The sequence below is a fragment of the Laccaria bicolor genome, genomic scaffold, assembly GCF_000143565.1.
Source record: "Laccaria bicolor S238N-H82 LACBIscaffold_17 genomic scaffold, whole genome shotgun sequence".
In the NCBI taxonomy this organism is placed as follows: Eukaryota; Fungi; Basidiomycota; class Agaricomycetes; order Agaricales; family Hydnangiaceae; genus Laccaria; species Laccaria bicolor.
Genome location: NW_001889888.1, coordinates 97,480 through 113,946, shown reverse-complemented (window position 1 = coordinate 113,946; position 16,467 = coordinate 97,480). Strand labels below are relative to the sequence as shown.

The following is a 16,467-nucleotide window of genomic DNA, read 5'->3' as shown; positions in this document are numbered from 1 at the left end:
TTTCCCACAAATTTTGGGTTCATCTGTGCATCATTTGGATAGTTGGGTGTCCTTTTTGAAAAAAAAAATCTGATGAAAAAGGCCAATTTTTGTCTGAATTCTGCCCAAAAGTGAATTTTCTATCTTGACAGTAAAATGGACCCTGAGGGCCCATTTCTCAGTCTTTTTCTCCAAAACTCCGCCTATGGCTTCCTTTCATGTATGCGCTCATCTTTCATTGGCATGCCAACACAATTTTATGTTAAAGTAGTCCGCCAGTGTGCCATTTTTGCTCAAAATGGCCTAAATAAGCTCAGATCAGGCATTTTAGTGAACTTTCAGGGGTCCTGATGTGGGTAAATGGTTGAAGTGCCGTGACACAGGTGACATGCCGTCACAGGCTGTCACATGCATTCTTGCCCTAAAACGAAGCGAGGTACGAGTGCAGGGTTAGGGCACAGTCTTAGTATAGGGCGTGTGACAGTCTAGGTAGAAATCACTCTCTCTTTCTACCATGACAGTCACCACCCCTCTGAGGTCATCTGACTGGCCAGTTCTTTTTCCCCACTCTCATTGAGCACCAATCCTTTAAGACACCGTACTCTCCCTATATCCTTGATACAAGCCCATTAATTCTCACCACACAGATGCCACATCTTATGTTGGACCCGAATTTGGAAGTGAGGCCGGATTTCACGTCAGCGGCATATGACGCCCTATGCACCGCCCTCGCTGCAGCAGAAGGAGTCGACAAGGGGGCCATTGTCGCCCACCTCTCTGATGCCTGGAACATCGAAAACGACGCCAAGAAGGCCACGTGGGACGAACAAGTTAGGCAGGACAAAGCAGAAGAAGCTGAGGCAGAGCTCGCCCGAGAACGCGAGCAACAGCTCAAACTCGAGGAGCGCAGAAAGGTGGAGGAGACAGAAAGGAAGGAGAAAGAAAAGAAGAAGCCGAAGCTCAAGAACTTTGTCCCCAACAAGCTCGTGGGGAATACCGTGCAGCTTCGCCCCTCGCACTACGCCATCCACAAGCTAGAAGAGCGGGAATACGTCGAGCTCTATTATTTCACCCAGGATGGATGCATGGAAGCCTTGAAGATCGACCACACCATCACTCAGGACGCATTCACCTTCACCAAGGCCGACGACACGCTTCTACTGAAGCCCATGGCCTCACACAAGCCATCCAACAAAGCAATCCCTGACAAGCATCTTACCTGGCGCCAAATGTCACTCGCCAAGACCACGCTGCTGCACCACATGTCCCAGGCAGGATGGCCCGAGCACCTCATCATCGCCCTGGCTGAGTTCTACCTCAATCTCAAGGGCCACCCCACGCGCCACGAAGTCGACGGAGACACTGTTCTCCTCCACTACCAAGCCCAGGTCAGGCGCGAATGGCATGAAGCCCTCAGGGGCGCTGACGACAACAATGTCTTTGACATCAGCACCATCAATGACAGGCATGTCGATGCCATTGGGTCCCAAATCTGGAATGCCCGGCGCAATGAAGGGGTACTCAGGTTAGTGCACCCTTCTGTCCTTGAACAGCCCACCAGAACTAATGTCCGTGTTTCACCCCTTTCACCCCTTGACATTTACCCACCCCAACCGTACACCCACCTGCCATCGTACGCACCATGCACCTTGCACCTGCTCCCCGTGCTATGCGCCCCATGCCTGTGTTCGCTATGCACCATGCACCCATGCATCACATGCACCCACGCACTGCGTGCATCATCTTGTGCCACATGCACCATGCACTCCCATGGTGCCTTAACTATCCACTGTTGTGTAAATATGTGCCCTTGCCCATCATTGTACATACATACATGCCCTTAACTTGTACATATACACATGCACACTGCTTTCTGCCTCATGCACCCCCTCTGCTTCCTCGTTTGGCTGACATCAGGCTTGAAGAGCAGATGTCCAAGACCTCTGTCTCAGACCACACACAGGCTTCTTGCACACATGGCCAGAAACGCAGCTGCTCCCCTTCGCCCTCCCCAAATCAAGGACCCAGGGGAAGGAACAGGCACCTTGCCAATCGCATGACAAGACGAGGTTGCCGATCCCCCAGCCCCCCACAGCAACCAAAGCAGGCCTCTCCAACCAGAGACACCAAACGTTGTTGTGTCACAAAATCTGGCACGGGGTTTTTTCAGGCGGGTGCAGCTGGAAATGGGGCCTTCTCCGCCTGCACCATCTGTCTTGGCTGTGGCCCCCACAACATCTTCAAGTGCAAGTCTGACACCCTGTGGGATGGCACCCCCGCTCGATGCAAGAAGAACAGCAATGGCCGCCTTGTCAACCCAGCAGGCAACATCCTATGCTCCGACTGGCAGCAACCAAATGGCTGCTCATCCACCACCCATGACTCCCGTCACGAATGCTCTGGATGTGGACAATCAACTCATGGAGCTCAAAACTGCCCTCGAGCTCAGAAAGCTTGATGCAGCTTCACCCTACTACCCTGAGGTGTGGCGTCGGCATCTTCTTGCAGCAGGTCTACAAGGAAAATACCCCAACATCCCCCATGGCCTCTGTTTTGGCTTTGATGCAGGCATCAGACACATCACCCACACCTTCGTCCCTCCTAATCGACCCTCTCTCTACGAACACCAGGCAGAGTTTAACAAGATCGTGCACACTGAGTTTCAGAGGGGCAGATACGTTGGCCCTTTCACCCAGGCACAGGTTGAATCCCTGCTGGGAGTGTTTCACATGTCTCCTCTCAGCATCATTCCGAAGCCCGGACAGCCAGGCAAATTTCGCATCATCCAGAACCTTTCCTCCCCACATTCCCCTCAGGGGCCCATATCCTCCATCAACAGCTCCATTGACTCAGACCTGTACCCCTGCACCTGGGGTACTTTCTCCACCATCTGCCTGCTCATCTGGCACCTCCCCCAGGCTCGCAAGCAGCAGTGCGTGACATCAAGGAGGCGTACAGAAACATTCCCATCAAGCCTGAACAATGGCCAGGGCTGGTTGTCCGCCTCAACGAAGACAATAGCTTTGCGATTGACACACGAGACTGTTTTGGTCTGGCTTCTGGGGGAGGCCTTTATGGCTGCGTGGGTGATGCAGGAGCACAGATCATGCGCCACCGCGGTATTGGTCCCCTCTCCAAATGGGTGGACAACCACATTTTCTTTCGCATCCTCCGCTGTCACCTCGACAAATACAATGCCAGCCGCAAACAGTGTGCATGTTGCATCACTGAGAATGGGGGCGAAATCCATGACGGAGGACGCCTCTGGTTCAAGGGCGACGTTATGCCAAATGACCAACATGAGGAGTTCAATGAAGATCTCTCATGTGCTATCCAAGACCTCTCACAAGCTTCAGACAGGTTTGTCATGTCCACTGGCACCAGCTAACCATGCCCTGACCACACCAACAGATCCCCTGAAGACAGACAGTTTACATACTGCATGGCGGACATCGACGCCTCATCCGACGAACTGGGCATCCCATGGGAGACCAAGAAGGACATCCCCTTCAGCTTCATTGCCCCCTTCATCGGCTTCTCCTGGGACCTCACCAATCGCACAGTCAGCCTACCAGAGAGCAAGAAGGCGAAATACCTCCAGGCCATCCTGGAGTGGGAATCCAAACCGAAACATACGCTGGATGAAGCACAGAAGCTATACGGAAAATTTTTACATGCCTGCCACGTTCTACCTGCTGGACGCGCATACCTCACCAACCTGGAAGCCTTCATGGGAGTATGCCACCGTGACAGTCCTTTCCACCTGCGTTCACCACCCCACAGAACTCTGAGCGATCTTCTCTGGTGGAAGAAGAGACTCACCCAACCAACCATCATCAGAGGCATCCCTGGACCTTTCCCCATCCTTGACACCAACGCTTACTCAGATGCTAGCTCTGAAGTTGGTATTGGGATCACGGTGGGCAACAGATGGAGAGCCTGGAGGCTCTTGCCAGGGTGGAAAGCCAACAGCAGAGACATTGGCTGGGCAGAAGCAGTTGGCTTTTGGTTCCTCATCCTCACACTTGCACCAACAACGCCAAGGGGAACTCAAACCAAGCTTTTCGGAGACAACAGAGGGGTCGTTGAGGGTTGGTGGAAAGGCAGAAGCAGAAACAGACCCACGAATGACGTGTTCAAGCACATCCATGCCCTTTCAGAAATGCAAGATATCCTTTTCCACACAAGATATGTTCCCAGCAAAGAGAATCCTGCAGATGGCCCTTCCTGGGGAGAGCACTATCACAGGTCCCTCCTCCTCCCTGCCATCGTCATCCCTCCATCGATCCAACAATACATATGTGACTTTGATGTGCCTCTCACACCAGCTGAGTCGCTCCTTCTACAGCAGGGGAAAGCACCCACTCCCCTCCCCAGGGCTGACCACTCATCACTACAACAAGAACGGACAACCATCAATGCCGCACTCGAAGAGCACGCCAGAGCCACCTTCGCCCAGACAAGGCAATGGCTTGACAGCTAACTGTTTCCGCCGTGTAGTCACACACATACCCAAAGCAGCCAAACCTGCACGGTACGCCAAGGACCTATGTCCTCTCCCATCTGTTAGACAACCACACGTGCTCGCTAGCGAGTGTCTACAATGCTGGACCCCACTGGGCGGGCGTGAGTTCGCCATGAACACTCCCTCGAGTTTAACCCCAGACGATATCCGACAAATCACCATCGTTATGGGAAAGTCATGGGAGGAATCCACCCTAGCAGCGTATGGTTCAGGCCTCCTGAACTTCCACGTCTACTGTGACCAGAAGGGCATTCCAGAGGATCAATGTGCACCAGCCAGCCCGCTCCTCATTCACACCTTCATCTCAGCACTCGCAGGTGCTTACTCCAGCAGCACCATTGACAACTACGTCTATGGCATCAGGGCATGGCACCTCATTCACGGTGTCAAGTGGCAGATGGAAGTGGCTGAGCTTGAGGCGCTCCTCAGAGCCGTGGAGAAAACTACCCCAGCCACCTCAAAGAAGAAGAAAAGGGTACCCTACACCCCATCTTTCATACTTGCAGTAAAAGGGCAACTGCAGCTGGACAAACCACGAGACGTGGCCGTATACAGCTGCCTCACCACTGCTTTCTATGCCACTGCCCGCTTGGGGGAATTCACGGTCCCAAACCTCAGGGCCTTCGACCCAAGTGCACACGTCAAACCCTCTGACGTCCGAATTGAGCATGACCGAAACGGTCTCCGCTCCACCATCTTTCACATCCCCAAGACCAAGACCTCTCCCCAAGGCAAGGACGTCTCCTGGTCCAAGCAAATGGACGGCACTGACCCAGAGGCAGCCCTCGCACACCACCTAGCCATCAACAAGCCCCCTGCTGATGCCCACCTCTTCTCCTACCTCAAAGACAGCCGCTTCTGCCCTCTCACGAAAACAGAATTCACTCGCACAGTGGCAGAAGCTGCCAGGAAGGCAGGTCTGGACCCACGTCAAGGGCATGGCATTCGCATCGGTTCGACACTGGAATACTTGCTGAGGGGCACCCCTTTTGAGGTCATGAAGGTCAAAGGCCGTTGGGCCAGTGACGCCTTTCTAATCTACTTGACAAAACATGCACAGATCCTCGCCCCATACATGCAGGCAGTCCCAGAGGTGCACGAAAGTTTCATCAAGCTCACCATGCCACACATCCGGAGGTAGTGTGCTTTCCACTCCATGGTAAGTCACCCCTGCCCTGCTCCTAGTGTTGTGGTTTCCGAGTAGTGTTTGAAAGTTAGGTTAGTTAACCAGAAAATAACCAGAAAATAACCGGACCTAACCGCAACACTAACCTAACCGCAGTTAGGGTTAGTTGATTTTGAAAATGGAATAACCAGTTATTTTGTGGTTAACTAACCGTTAAATAACCAGTTATAACCAGCCCTATGATACACCTTCAAAACGCACTTGAGAACATCGAAAACGCTTAAAATTTGACTAAGTTACGGTCAAATCTCTAAAATATCACTCAAATGTGTAGATAATTGCATAAATATGTCAATTCTTCACCGATTTTAGCGTTCTTGGGCTCGTTTTAAAGCTAGAATATGCAGAAATAATATCTATCAAGATACATATGACCATATTTGCCTTGTTATAACCAATTCTTTATTTTTCGGTCCTAACCGGTTAGTAACTGCAAATAACCGACCGTAACCGGTCCGGTTAGGTTATTTTAGGTTTCGGGACAAAGGCTAACCGGTCTCGGTCTCGGTTAGAGCCCCTGGGCACCCAATAACCGGACCTAACCGGACTTTCGAACACTATTTCCGAGACTCGCTCGACGCGTCGCAGGACTCCTAACTCTCGGGAATCGCAGCTCATCTCGTTTTGCCCACAGTTTTTGGATCACCCTGCCGGGACGGAAAGCCTCATGGCTTTCACCCATTATCGCTTGCTACGCTTCCGTATCTCTCGCTCTCTTTGCAAGGACATTACCACTACCTACCTACCTACTGCCTCTCCATGCACGTAATGTGCTTGCTCTGTACCCTAGACACCCTCAGCCTAATACAAAGATTCTTGCCCTGAAACGAAGCGAGGTACGAGTGCAGGGTCTAGGTAGAAATCACTCTCTCTTTCTACCACGACAGTCACCACCCCTCTGAGGTCGTCTGACTGGCCAGTTCTTTTTCCCCACCCTCCACTCCCAAAAGAACCTCTATCGGCATCAGCCTATCGAGCACCCGCACGCTTCCCGCGCAGGAGGACTCCTCTGCTCTGAAGCAAGACACACGCTGCACGGGTGAGTTTATCCCACCCACCTTCGCAGCTCATCTCGTTTTGCCCACAGTTTTTGGATCACCCTGCCGGGACGGAAAGCCTCACGGCTTTCGCCCATTATCGCTCGCTACGCTTCCGTATCTCTCGCTCTCTTTGCAAGGACATTACCACTACCTTACCTACCTACCTACTGCCTCTCCATGCACGTAATGTGCTTGCTCTGTACCCTAGACGCCCTCAGCCTAATACAAAGATCAAGCATTGCCCAAGATTGCCCACCCCCACGACAAATGTGGTTTGCCCCTTGTGACATTGGACCCTGCCTTAAGTGTTATCAGGCGCCAGGACAACTGTACAATGAAATGTCGCATGACAAGCTTCCAATTGAAGACCTCATGAAAAAAACGTGTATCAATTCGCAGGTACGGAGACGGTGGACCGCCATGAAGCTCGATAGACGCAATAACCTGCTTCTTCTCCGTCATTTGTCTGTAATTGCTCCGGACGTTTGTGCAGTGATTTCCAAGAAAAGTGAGCCCGTCCTATTAAAACTCCGGAACGTACGGACAAGGGGATGCTCTTTAGGACAGGAATAACGGCGGGAAAAGCAGAACTCGAGGTCAAAAGTAGTACAGCCTGAAGAGAAACACGTTGCGGCACCGGATTATCAGTTATAAGGAAAGCTTTCGACCGATTTCCCAGGTTCTGGGTCTCTCCTCGCCTATATATTGGGATCCGCCGTGTGGACCTCTGTTGGTGCTACACTACAACTATCCTGAGCAGCGCAGCAGAGGCCAGGGATTCCTTGCGCTTAACTATCACCTTCTACTATGGCTCCGCTACACCAGCCACAAGACAGGCAGAAAGAAAAGGCGAGTGATGCTATTCGAGCGGCGTGGAATGTATTCCAAAAAGAGACTAGAGAAAACCGAGGAAAGGGGAACGGCAGAAACCACGTTCAAATGAACCCTAGAGAACTGGAGACCATTTTCCGCAAGGATGCACGACGAAGGTGGCGCAGTGTCCTCAAAGACCATCGAATGGATGCTGGGGCATGGATAATGACGGACACGGACAAGAAGGGGGTTGGCAGTCTCCTCGGCTGGAACCAGGACCAAATGGTCGCTGCTTGCGAGGAGGAATGGGGCATTTCTGTGGTGAGTGCAGCTTTGTACATGAGGTTGCACGGAGCTGATACTTTCCAAGAACCCAGGGAAGTTGAAGCCACTCATCAGTAGAATCACAACCCCTTTCACTTTCACTTTCAGGTGCTTTCACTTTCACAACCCCTTTCACTTTCACTTCCAGGCACTTTCACTTTCACATCACTTTCAATTAACTTTCAAGGCACCTTTTCCCGCCCTTTCGGGTCTTTCCCCCTTTGGACCTCTTTCAAATTTGTTGATCAATATATTTTATAGGGTAGCATTCGGGGTGAAGATCTATCATCTAATAATGAATTTTCAGTGAGGATTAAAGAGGTAGAAGATGTGTTTTCCATGCCAAAATCAGAAGAAGACTTGTTGACTGTCGATCACGCGACATGTTGAACATCCGAATTTGGAAATTTTTGGACTTGTTAACTTTTCCGTTACACCACGTCCAGCTTCATCTCTCCCTTCCCCTCCTCTGGCGCGCAATGTCTTCACGATTGGGTATGTGTCTGGCCAGCACAAATCCTTTTATGATGACATCGACGTGGCTTATCGCCGTCGTTAGGTTTGATTCCAGAAGCAGCAGCCCGCCTCACCCAAGCCCCGCCACTCCCGTCGCATCACAAGCCCATGGTGGTTTCAGCTACCAGCAAAGTACACACCACGCCACTCAGGTCGCTTCGCCCTTCCGAAATGAAAGTCGCACAGGCGAATGACCAGCGTGCACTGCACAGATCCCGTTCCTGGCCTCACCGCTTGAGGCTGTCCCAGAGTCGGACAACGAGGAAGAGAAACTGACTATTGCTTACGTTTTGTAAGTTTCTCCTCTCTTCTTACTGAAGGAGGACTGATAGTTCATGCATAGCCCTCCGTAGGGTTTTGCACGACCGCATCTACAACTACGCTCAGCACTGACCGACCTCGCACCCTTAGACCCCGAGCATGAAGCCTTCTCCCCTGATCCGAACCCGGGGACGCGCATCATGGTGGAGGTGCGGGATATGGATGGGGTGTCGTCGCTTGGTTGTTTGTGTTCCCCTCATCTGTGAGTACGCATTCGCCTGACTCTGGCCATTCTTCGTGTTATTCATTTCCAAGTACAAGGGCCTCCTGCACGTCAAAACTTCAACTTGGCGCAGCTTCAGCTTTCTCACTGTATTGAAGGTGCTCCTGACCTTGGTGATGATGGACGACGTCTCTTCGCATCTGGACAAGGCGGCCTGGTGGGTGTTTTTTTACCACTCGGCTCTACCCGCGACACGTCAAGCCTGCACCGTCTGGCTCAAAAAGCACGTTCGCAATGCCTACTCACTCGAAACGAGCAGACGAGCAGATGCCGTGGAATGCCTTGGCAACTACTAGACGATGACTCGTCCTGAGTGCGTCCTTCCTTCCTCTCCCCCCTTCCTTTCTAACTCTCGATATCCATCCAGCTGAACAACTCCGCGCAACGTCGAATCTGAATTACACAACTCCCCAATCGCAGCACAGCAAGCACGGCGGGACTATGGTCGAGCTTTGCAGTGGGTCGGCGAGACTGTTGCGGCAATGGTTCCCCAGGCCACAACCCCTTCCAGCGAGTCTGATTTCGAGTTAGTGAGGACATATTAGAGGGTTAGCGTCATTCTAGTAGTAATTACTACCATTGTTTCTGTCAAATATCAGAAATCTATTCACTTTTGCCCGCTTTTAAGCCCCTTTTAAGTCACCTTTTGAAAGCTGCACCTCTTTCATGGTCCCCTTTTGAACCACTTGCAGCCCCTTTTGTCCCTTTTGAAAGCGGAAATCCCATTTCAAACAATATGGCCTGGGCTTCCAAAAGCGGAAACGCTTTCATGCTTTCACGCTTTCAAAAGCGGTGAAAGCGGCTAAAGCCGGACTTGTAATTTTACTGATGCTGGACGTGAGTCAGAGCCTTCCTGGACCATCTACGCAGAGCGTTCCCGGACTACCTCCAGTAGGGCGAACACAAACAATTGTGCGGCCTCAACTCCCTGCGCGGCAGCCGCGACTCCATGATTTGCTTGCCCCACAACCATATACGCAATCCAGCGGCGTTAAGTTTTCAGAACATCCCGTGCCCGCACAAGCTCAGCGACCAATTTTGCAACCACGACCTGTATACGCCTGGCATTTACAACCTCAAGACTCGCATGCCTCACAGGCATATACATGGCGCAGTGGTGTTAAACATTCCGTGCCCTCACCAATTGTGCCCCGACCTGCAGCCGCCCCGTTGCAACTCCAATATTTGCGTGCCTCACAAGCATATACACGACTCAGCAGAGTTGAAGTTTCAAAACATCCCGTGCATGCTCAAGCTCAGCTTCCGCGACATTCACCTGGTCCATCACAAATGATACGGTCAAGTTTGATTACACAATCATTGCGCGTCCCACCACCTCGCCAGTTACGACCTTACTTTGACGCGTTGTACAGCGACGAGGAAGGTTATGTAAGTGACAGTGAAAGAGGGTGGCCTCGTCAGGAGGAGACACTAAGTCGACGAGTTACAGCAAGACGGAGGTTATTTGACAGGAGGAAGAAAAGAAAGCAGCTGGAAAAGGAGGAGAAGTTGAGAACGAAAGCGGAGGGAGGCGATTACGGGACAGATGAGGCCGACGACGAGAAGGAGGAGAGGCGTGGAAGGGGCAGGAAGAGGAAGAGACCGGGAAGAAGGGAGGGTGGCTCAAAGAGAAAACAGGCGGAAGACACGAGACAAGGTTTCCAGGACTGGAATTCAAGTGGTTCGTATTCTCAACAAAGAAATTCCTTCCCTTCCTGAAGTCTTCTGACCCTCACTTTTGCAGATTGCTTCGGCCACATTTACTGCGACGGCCTATCGACGACCAATCCCATATCTGCTGCTCTGCTGCAGCGTGCGCCACTCCCAGATGACTCTGTCCCTCATTCCGAAAGCATTCAAGAACGCCTATGTCGACTTGATAAAATGGACCTGTCCGAGTCCCGCATTTTGCTTCTCGAGAAGATTCATCAAGAAATGTGGGCCCAGTTGGCAACCATTGTGTTTATCAAGTGGGATGACCTCCCGTGGCCAGTATTTGTTCGGACGACTTGCCCAGAGGATTTGATGTTACACCGAATCGTTTCATATTTGTTACAGGTTTCGAGCGGAATGGATATCAAGGCAGCGCTCGTGGATTGTAACCGGCTGCAGTGGGCTCAACAACGTCTTCGGATTCTTCTCGGATACTGGGAACATCCTAGTTTGAAAATGAAAATTGAAAACTCTGCAGACAAGACTATGATACAAGGCGTAAACGTTGTTATGAATCATCTCGAAAGCGTTCTCGATTTTGTGAACACGCATCTAATCGACGAAACGCATCATACGGATTTGACTGCAATCATTTCTCAAACGTTTCTCAAACACGTTGGTGAAAATCTGGCTCGAATCCTTACAGACACATCGGACAACTCTGGTTATAAGTCTCTGCTCAAGCTTGAGGGCGAGAGCGCTCAGAAGATGCTAAATTTTCTGCAAACGGTACGTCATGTGACTGCTCAGTATCAACACGAATCTCATTACTCCAAGTTGCTTGATTGTTCGGAGCTAGTTTCTTTGCCAAGGAACGATATTTTAGGAGCGCTTCTGCGACTTTCGAAATTATCGAAGTTGTATCCCGAATGCCTGACTATAACGGATCTTGAACGGGACAGCGACGTTTTAGACTCGGGCCGCTTTGGCGAAATCTATAAAGGTCGTTCCCGCAGCCAGGCTATTTGCTTGAAAATTATCAAAGTAAATCGAAGGACGCAAATCAAGGAGCTGCTGAAAGTAAGTCTCTATGCCCTGAATAACCGCAAATGTCTTACATCACAGGCTTTCTTTAAAGAGGCCCTACTTTGGGGACATTTGTCCCATCGAAACATCCTCCCTTTCTACGGAATTTATCATCCAGAAGATACGAATGGAAGAATCTCCTTCGTATCTCCATGGATGGAAAACGGAAACGTAACTGAGTATCTCAGGAAGCATCCCCTCACGAACCGTCTACTTCTGGTAACACCTCAATTTTTCTTGGTTGTTATGTAAGAACTAAGGGACCAATTTCTTAGATATGGGATATCATAATAGGGATTCAATTCCTCCATCAGAATCAAGTCATACACGGGGATCTCAAAGGCGTAAGACCTTTTTCTTCAGTAGTTGTTCGGTGTTTACTAATAATTGGTTTCCTTTCAGTTGAATGTACTTGTGAATCGTAATGGACGCGGTTGCCTCGCCGACTTTGGATTGGCCAACCTTGTTGACGAAGATATCCTGTGTTGGACTTCAATTCAGACTACAGGACATCAGAGCGGTGGGACATTGCGATGGCAGGCACCAGAGTTGATTAACCCACCTTCTGACGAATCGGCCAAGGCGACGCCAGCCAGTGATATTTATTCTTTCGCATGCGTCTGTTATGAAGTAAGCGATGTCGGCATCTTAAAGACCGGATTGTAGAAGGTACTGATCACTTATGAAGATTTATACAGGACATCTTCCTTTCCATAAGTTCCCCCGCGACTGTACCGTCATGATGAAAGTGCTTGAAGGCTCTCGGCCACCTCGTCCAGCCGACACAAGCACCTTGTCTGACGAAATTTGGAAGTTGATCGAAATGTGTTGGAATCAAGAACCTCAAGACCGTCCCAGTGCGGAATTGGTTATAGAACAACTTCCTCTTGCAGGCATTGTGGATGATAGGCCAAGTGGTGGTGACCACTTGGCTCCCCCCGACTTTCGCGCCGGTGGCCCCAAAAACTTGGGTGTGGTATTCAATCCAGCAGTTGATATCATCCTCTCTTCTGTTCTCAGGTCTACTCCGACAAATGAAGTTGAACCGCATGCTATATAATCGTAGAATTTGATGGATGGATTCTATATTCGTCTAGCTCTTACTTACACCTCATTTACTCGCGGCAAGGTCACATTCATTGTGCATTCCCACCAATCCTGGTGACATTGGATTTATTCAAGAGCAAAGCGCGAACTTGAACGCGCAAACTCGGCCTGGATAGACACCCCCCCCCCCTGCCGTTCGAGTCGCTAGGAAACTTGGACATCTCCTTCAAAAGTTCCTGAATCACGGTGGAGGGCGAAATTTTCTGAAACCGCGTTGGATCTGTGTAGTGATTTGTGGTCAGAGGGAGATCCAGAAGGCCACTTTCAGTGTCTACTTTTCCATACGAGGCCATTTTCGCAGAGGATTTCAAGTCCTTGTAGGGCACAATTTAAAGAATGTCTCAGGTAGCCGACCTGTAGCTACGTAAGTAATATGATTCACAAAGAGGAAAATACAAGCAAACCTTAATAACACCCCTCACGACCCTCAAATACACCTTTCCCCTCCTCCCCCTCCGCGTTATTCCCAAATTCCGCCTCACAACAACCCGCGCCTTGCGCCACCACCCTCCCCATACCCCTTCTTCCGGTCCTAACACCTCAGTGGGGGAGGGTAAACCCAGTAATCGCGTTCTTTCCGTTGCTGCTGACGCCGCTTCATCGACGTCGACCACTTTGTCTGCTGACCCTGATCGCGAGCGTGAGCGTACGCGGACGAGAGAGGATGGTGCCCCGTTGTGATGCTGGGGCATTTCTCGGAGGGGGTCAAGCTGCAATAGCGTCAGCCGACGGGAAAAGAAGAAAGAAGCTGAGGAAACCCACTTTGCCTTCCCGAATGGCACCAGCTACCCTTTCACAGGATGGTCTAGCCGCCGGGATTTTATTCAACAAACTCTCAAGAAGCACGAGGAACGTCCGTGGTAATCGCCGAGCTTCAAAGGCTGCCACTAGCCCTGGGGCGGTTTTGAATCTACCCATGGAGATATTAGTTTTATATGGTGTAGCGAAAAAGGAGTAGAAGAAAAAGTAAACTCACCCAGGGTACTCCAACACCTCTCTCTCAAGTTTATCCATCTTCTCCCCCTCACCAGCCCTCGAGCCACCCGTGACGGCCTCCCCGTTCGCGTCTCCCTCCGCTGCATACCTGTTTCATTTAGGTCTCATCAACACCAAGACCCATAACGCAGCCCAGCGGAGAAAAAACCACCCACCGATAAGGCAGCTTGAAAAAAAGCAGCTTATGCAAAATCATACCCAGACTCCACATATCCGACTTTGAGTCAATCTGCTGCAAGAGCCCCGTGTGTGGGGAGGGCAGAGATTCCGGGGATGTATATTCCAGTCTGAGTTTCGTGTCAGCATCATTATATATTACGGAAGTTGACAACAGTGGACAAGACAGGATGATGATAAAAGAAAGCACTCACGTCCCAGTATTCCCGGAGCGCTGTAGCCTTGTAGAGTTGATCATATCGCGAGAAGTTCCAAAGTCCGAGAGCATAGCGCGGGGTCTAATCGTGTACTCATCAGCATTCATCACGTCGTCCTTCAGAAAAGAAATACATCAATTTCCCTTCATCCCAAGTAAGCAACACGTTCCCCGGCTTCAGGTCAAGGTGTAATATCGATTTGTCGTGCTTCATGAGATTAAAGCAAATATCAGCTGTTCTCTTCACAAACAGCAAAGGAAGAACTCACCAAGAACCCCAACCCCGCCACAACATCCTTAAAAAGCCCTTTGACCTCATCAGCACTAAGCAAATGGACAGCCGTCCACTCTCCGTTCCTCTTCCTTGTCTCCCTCTCCCTTTGCCTCTCGCCCTCCGCGCCGCCCGCGCGCTGAAAAGCCCGGAAGGCTCGTATCCTAGCAGACCTCGAATGGAGATCGGAAGCAGAGAGCGTATGCGCTGGAGTCCCGCTTCTCCTTAGGGGTGGAGGGGCCGGTGTGCCTAGTTCGTAGTCTGCGTCGGTGGAACCTGGGGCGTGGAAGTGGATGTGGGAGGGTTTACGCCCGAGTCGAATGTCGATGAAGTCGTCGAGGCTGCCGCCTTCTGCCCACTGCATTAGCACGCTGTTTAGGGAGATAGTGTGAGTAAGTTGAGAGGAGGCGAATGGAAGAAAGGAGACGTACTGCAGTGTGGGTACTTTTGGACCGAAGGAGGAGAATTGGGCTGTTTCTAACCATGCGTGGCTGGTGTGGCGGGTCAGGTTCAGTGAAAAGTAGAAGGGAGGAGAATTGGGCCTACGTACTGGTATGTAACGATGTTGGGGTGATGTAGCCGCTCCAAAAGTCGAACCTCGCGTAGAATTTTGAGGAGGTATGAGTGAGATTCGCCAACTGCGATCTTCTTCACCGCAAAGTGGCCTATTATAATATAAGATCAAAACCATTGAAACCCCAAATAAAGACACGACCTTACCCAGTGGGTTCCCATCCAGCATATGCTATGCACCACAGATGAATCAGCCACCTCACAGCCGACACAATACGAATCCAACCGACCTGACATAGGTACACCGAGCCATTAGCACCCATTCCCAGACGATACTCTTCTTGGAAGAACGTCTTGAAGTACCCCTCCGCCATCTTTTCCGCTGGGAACGCTGACGTCCCCGATTGCTGCTGCCTCGCGTTGTTGGTGCTACTACTCGCGCTTGCACCTAATAGGGTAGGCCCGGGTGGACTGGACGGCCTTGAGGAGGATTCGTTGGCAATTTCTAAGAGCTGGAAGTAGTCCGACACGCGAGAGGTATATGCTGGATCTGAGCTCAGCGATTCGATGCCCTCTTCCTCTTCGTCCTCATCATGCGAATGAATCCTGTCTCCCGAATCATCGAACGGGTCATAGTCAAACGCGGACGGTAACAGCCGTTTACAATACGGACAACAGTCTCGCGAAGCTTTGACTGGAGCTGTGGATGTGCTGGGAAAGCCCGTTGTAACGTTGGAGGATTGGCTTATGGTCAGTGCGTGCGATGTGGGGTTGTACAGCACGACTTGGTTGGATGCGTGCAAAATGGGTTGCCACTCTGGATCTGAGACGGGGACGAGGGCGACGGCAGACGAAGAGGGCGATGAGGACAGACTCATGCTGGTTGGAGGAGGAATGGTGACGTCGGTCACGTGCACAAATTCAGATGACATTCAAGAAACTAAGTAGGCAGCAACTCTCTACATACGAATCCCTGGGTTTCGTGCAATGATCCACCTATAAATCGCGGTTAAATTTATTCAGATATGGAAGAGGCGTATACAGACCAAGCGTGGATTATCCCCGGTATCCAGGCAAAGATGCAGAGAATAATGTTGATCCATAGATCTTCGACGAAAATTCAGAAACGTCGCAAGTTGAAGACGGGGCGGAAGCACACCTATTTCACATCCACGCTCTGAATTTCGTCAGAAAAGCCACTCATTGTCAAGACTTAAACGCACTCATGAACACAGGCAGCGGCGGCAACAAGCTTCATTTGCCAAGTCTGAATCAGCCATACCACACAATCTCGCTGCGACTCACATTGCCATGAAGTACAGAACAATGTCAGTACTTGACGAAACAGCGTCGGCCATCGTGTGCGTCGAGATGGTAGCAGTTCAAGCAAGAATGCGATGTTCCACATCGTCCCCTCCTAATTCAAAACATCGGCATGACGTCACGACTTCGGATAGATTCATCTCGGAATCAAGGATGCAATGTTTTGAGGCGTTCCGTAGAGTTCATCTCTCCCAGAAACCATGGGTCAACTAAAAAAA

At 50.8% G+C, this 16,467-nt stretch overlaps 4 protein-coding genes across 4 annotated transcripts; 2 read left to right on the top strand and 2 right to left on the bottom strand.

The window, feature by feature from the left end:
• Positions 1-626: 626 nt before the first annotated feature.
• Positions 627-1,823, top strand: LACBIDRAFT_299589 (uncharacterized protein; the record flags this gene model as incomplete). The annotated part of the gene is made up of 1 exon (XM_001882560.1): positions 627-1,823. The coding sequence occupies one exon, from the start codon at positions 627-629 to the stop codon at positions 1,821-1,823; it is 1,197 nt and encodes a 398-aa protein (XP_001882595.1).
• A 5,714-nt stretch (positions 1,824-7,537) lies between these two features.
• On the top strand, positions 7,538-12,726 carry LACBIDRAFT_328462 (uncharacterized protein; the record flags this gene model as incomplete). Its single annotated transcript, XM_001882559.1, has 14 exons — positions 7,538-7,864; positions 8,129-8,173; positions 8,314-8,362; positions 8,427-8,515; positions 8,737-8,906; positions 9,001-9,084; positions 9,348-9,384; positions 9,642-9,764; positions 9,798-10,608; positions 10,672-11,369; positions 11,499-11,660; positions 11,942-12,010; positions 12,069-12,296; positions 12,385-12,726. The coding sequence occupies 14 exons, from the start codon at positions 7,538-7,540 to the stop codon at positions 12,724-12,726; spliced, it is 3,234 nt and encodes a 1,077-aa protein (XP_001882594.1).
• Positions 12,727-13,037: 311 nt separating this feature from the next.
• Positions 13,038-15,858, bottom strand: LACBIDRAFT_299584 (uncharacterized protein; the record flags this gene model as incomplete). Its single annotated transcript, XM_001882434.1, has 12 exons — positions 13,038-13,127; positions 13,178-13,483; positions 13,536-13,683; positions 13,750-13,857; positions 13,925-14,056; positions 14,141-14,224; positions 14,277-14,350; positions 14,412-14,784; positions 14,845-14,904; positions 14,964-15,078; positions 15,134-15,158; positions 15,217-15,858. 12 exons carry the CDS (start codon positions 15,856-15,858, stop codon positions 13,038-13,040), a joined length of 2,157 nt encoding a protein of 718 aa, XP_001882469.1.
• A 107-nt stretch (positions 15,859-15,965) lies between these two features.
• On the bottom strand, positions 15,966-16,269 carry LACBIDRAFT_165213 (uncharacterized protein; the record flags this gene model as incomplete). Its single annotated transcript, XM_001882433.1, has 4 exons — positions 15,966-16,033; positions 16,086-16,103; positions 16,150-16,178; positions 16,232-16,269. Coding segments are annotated over 4 exons (153 nt in total), but the record flags the coding sequence as incomplete, so codon positions are not given.
• Positions 16,270-16,467: the final 198 nt, after the last annotated feature.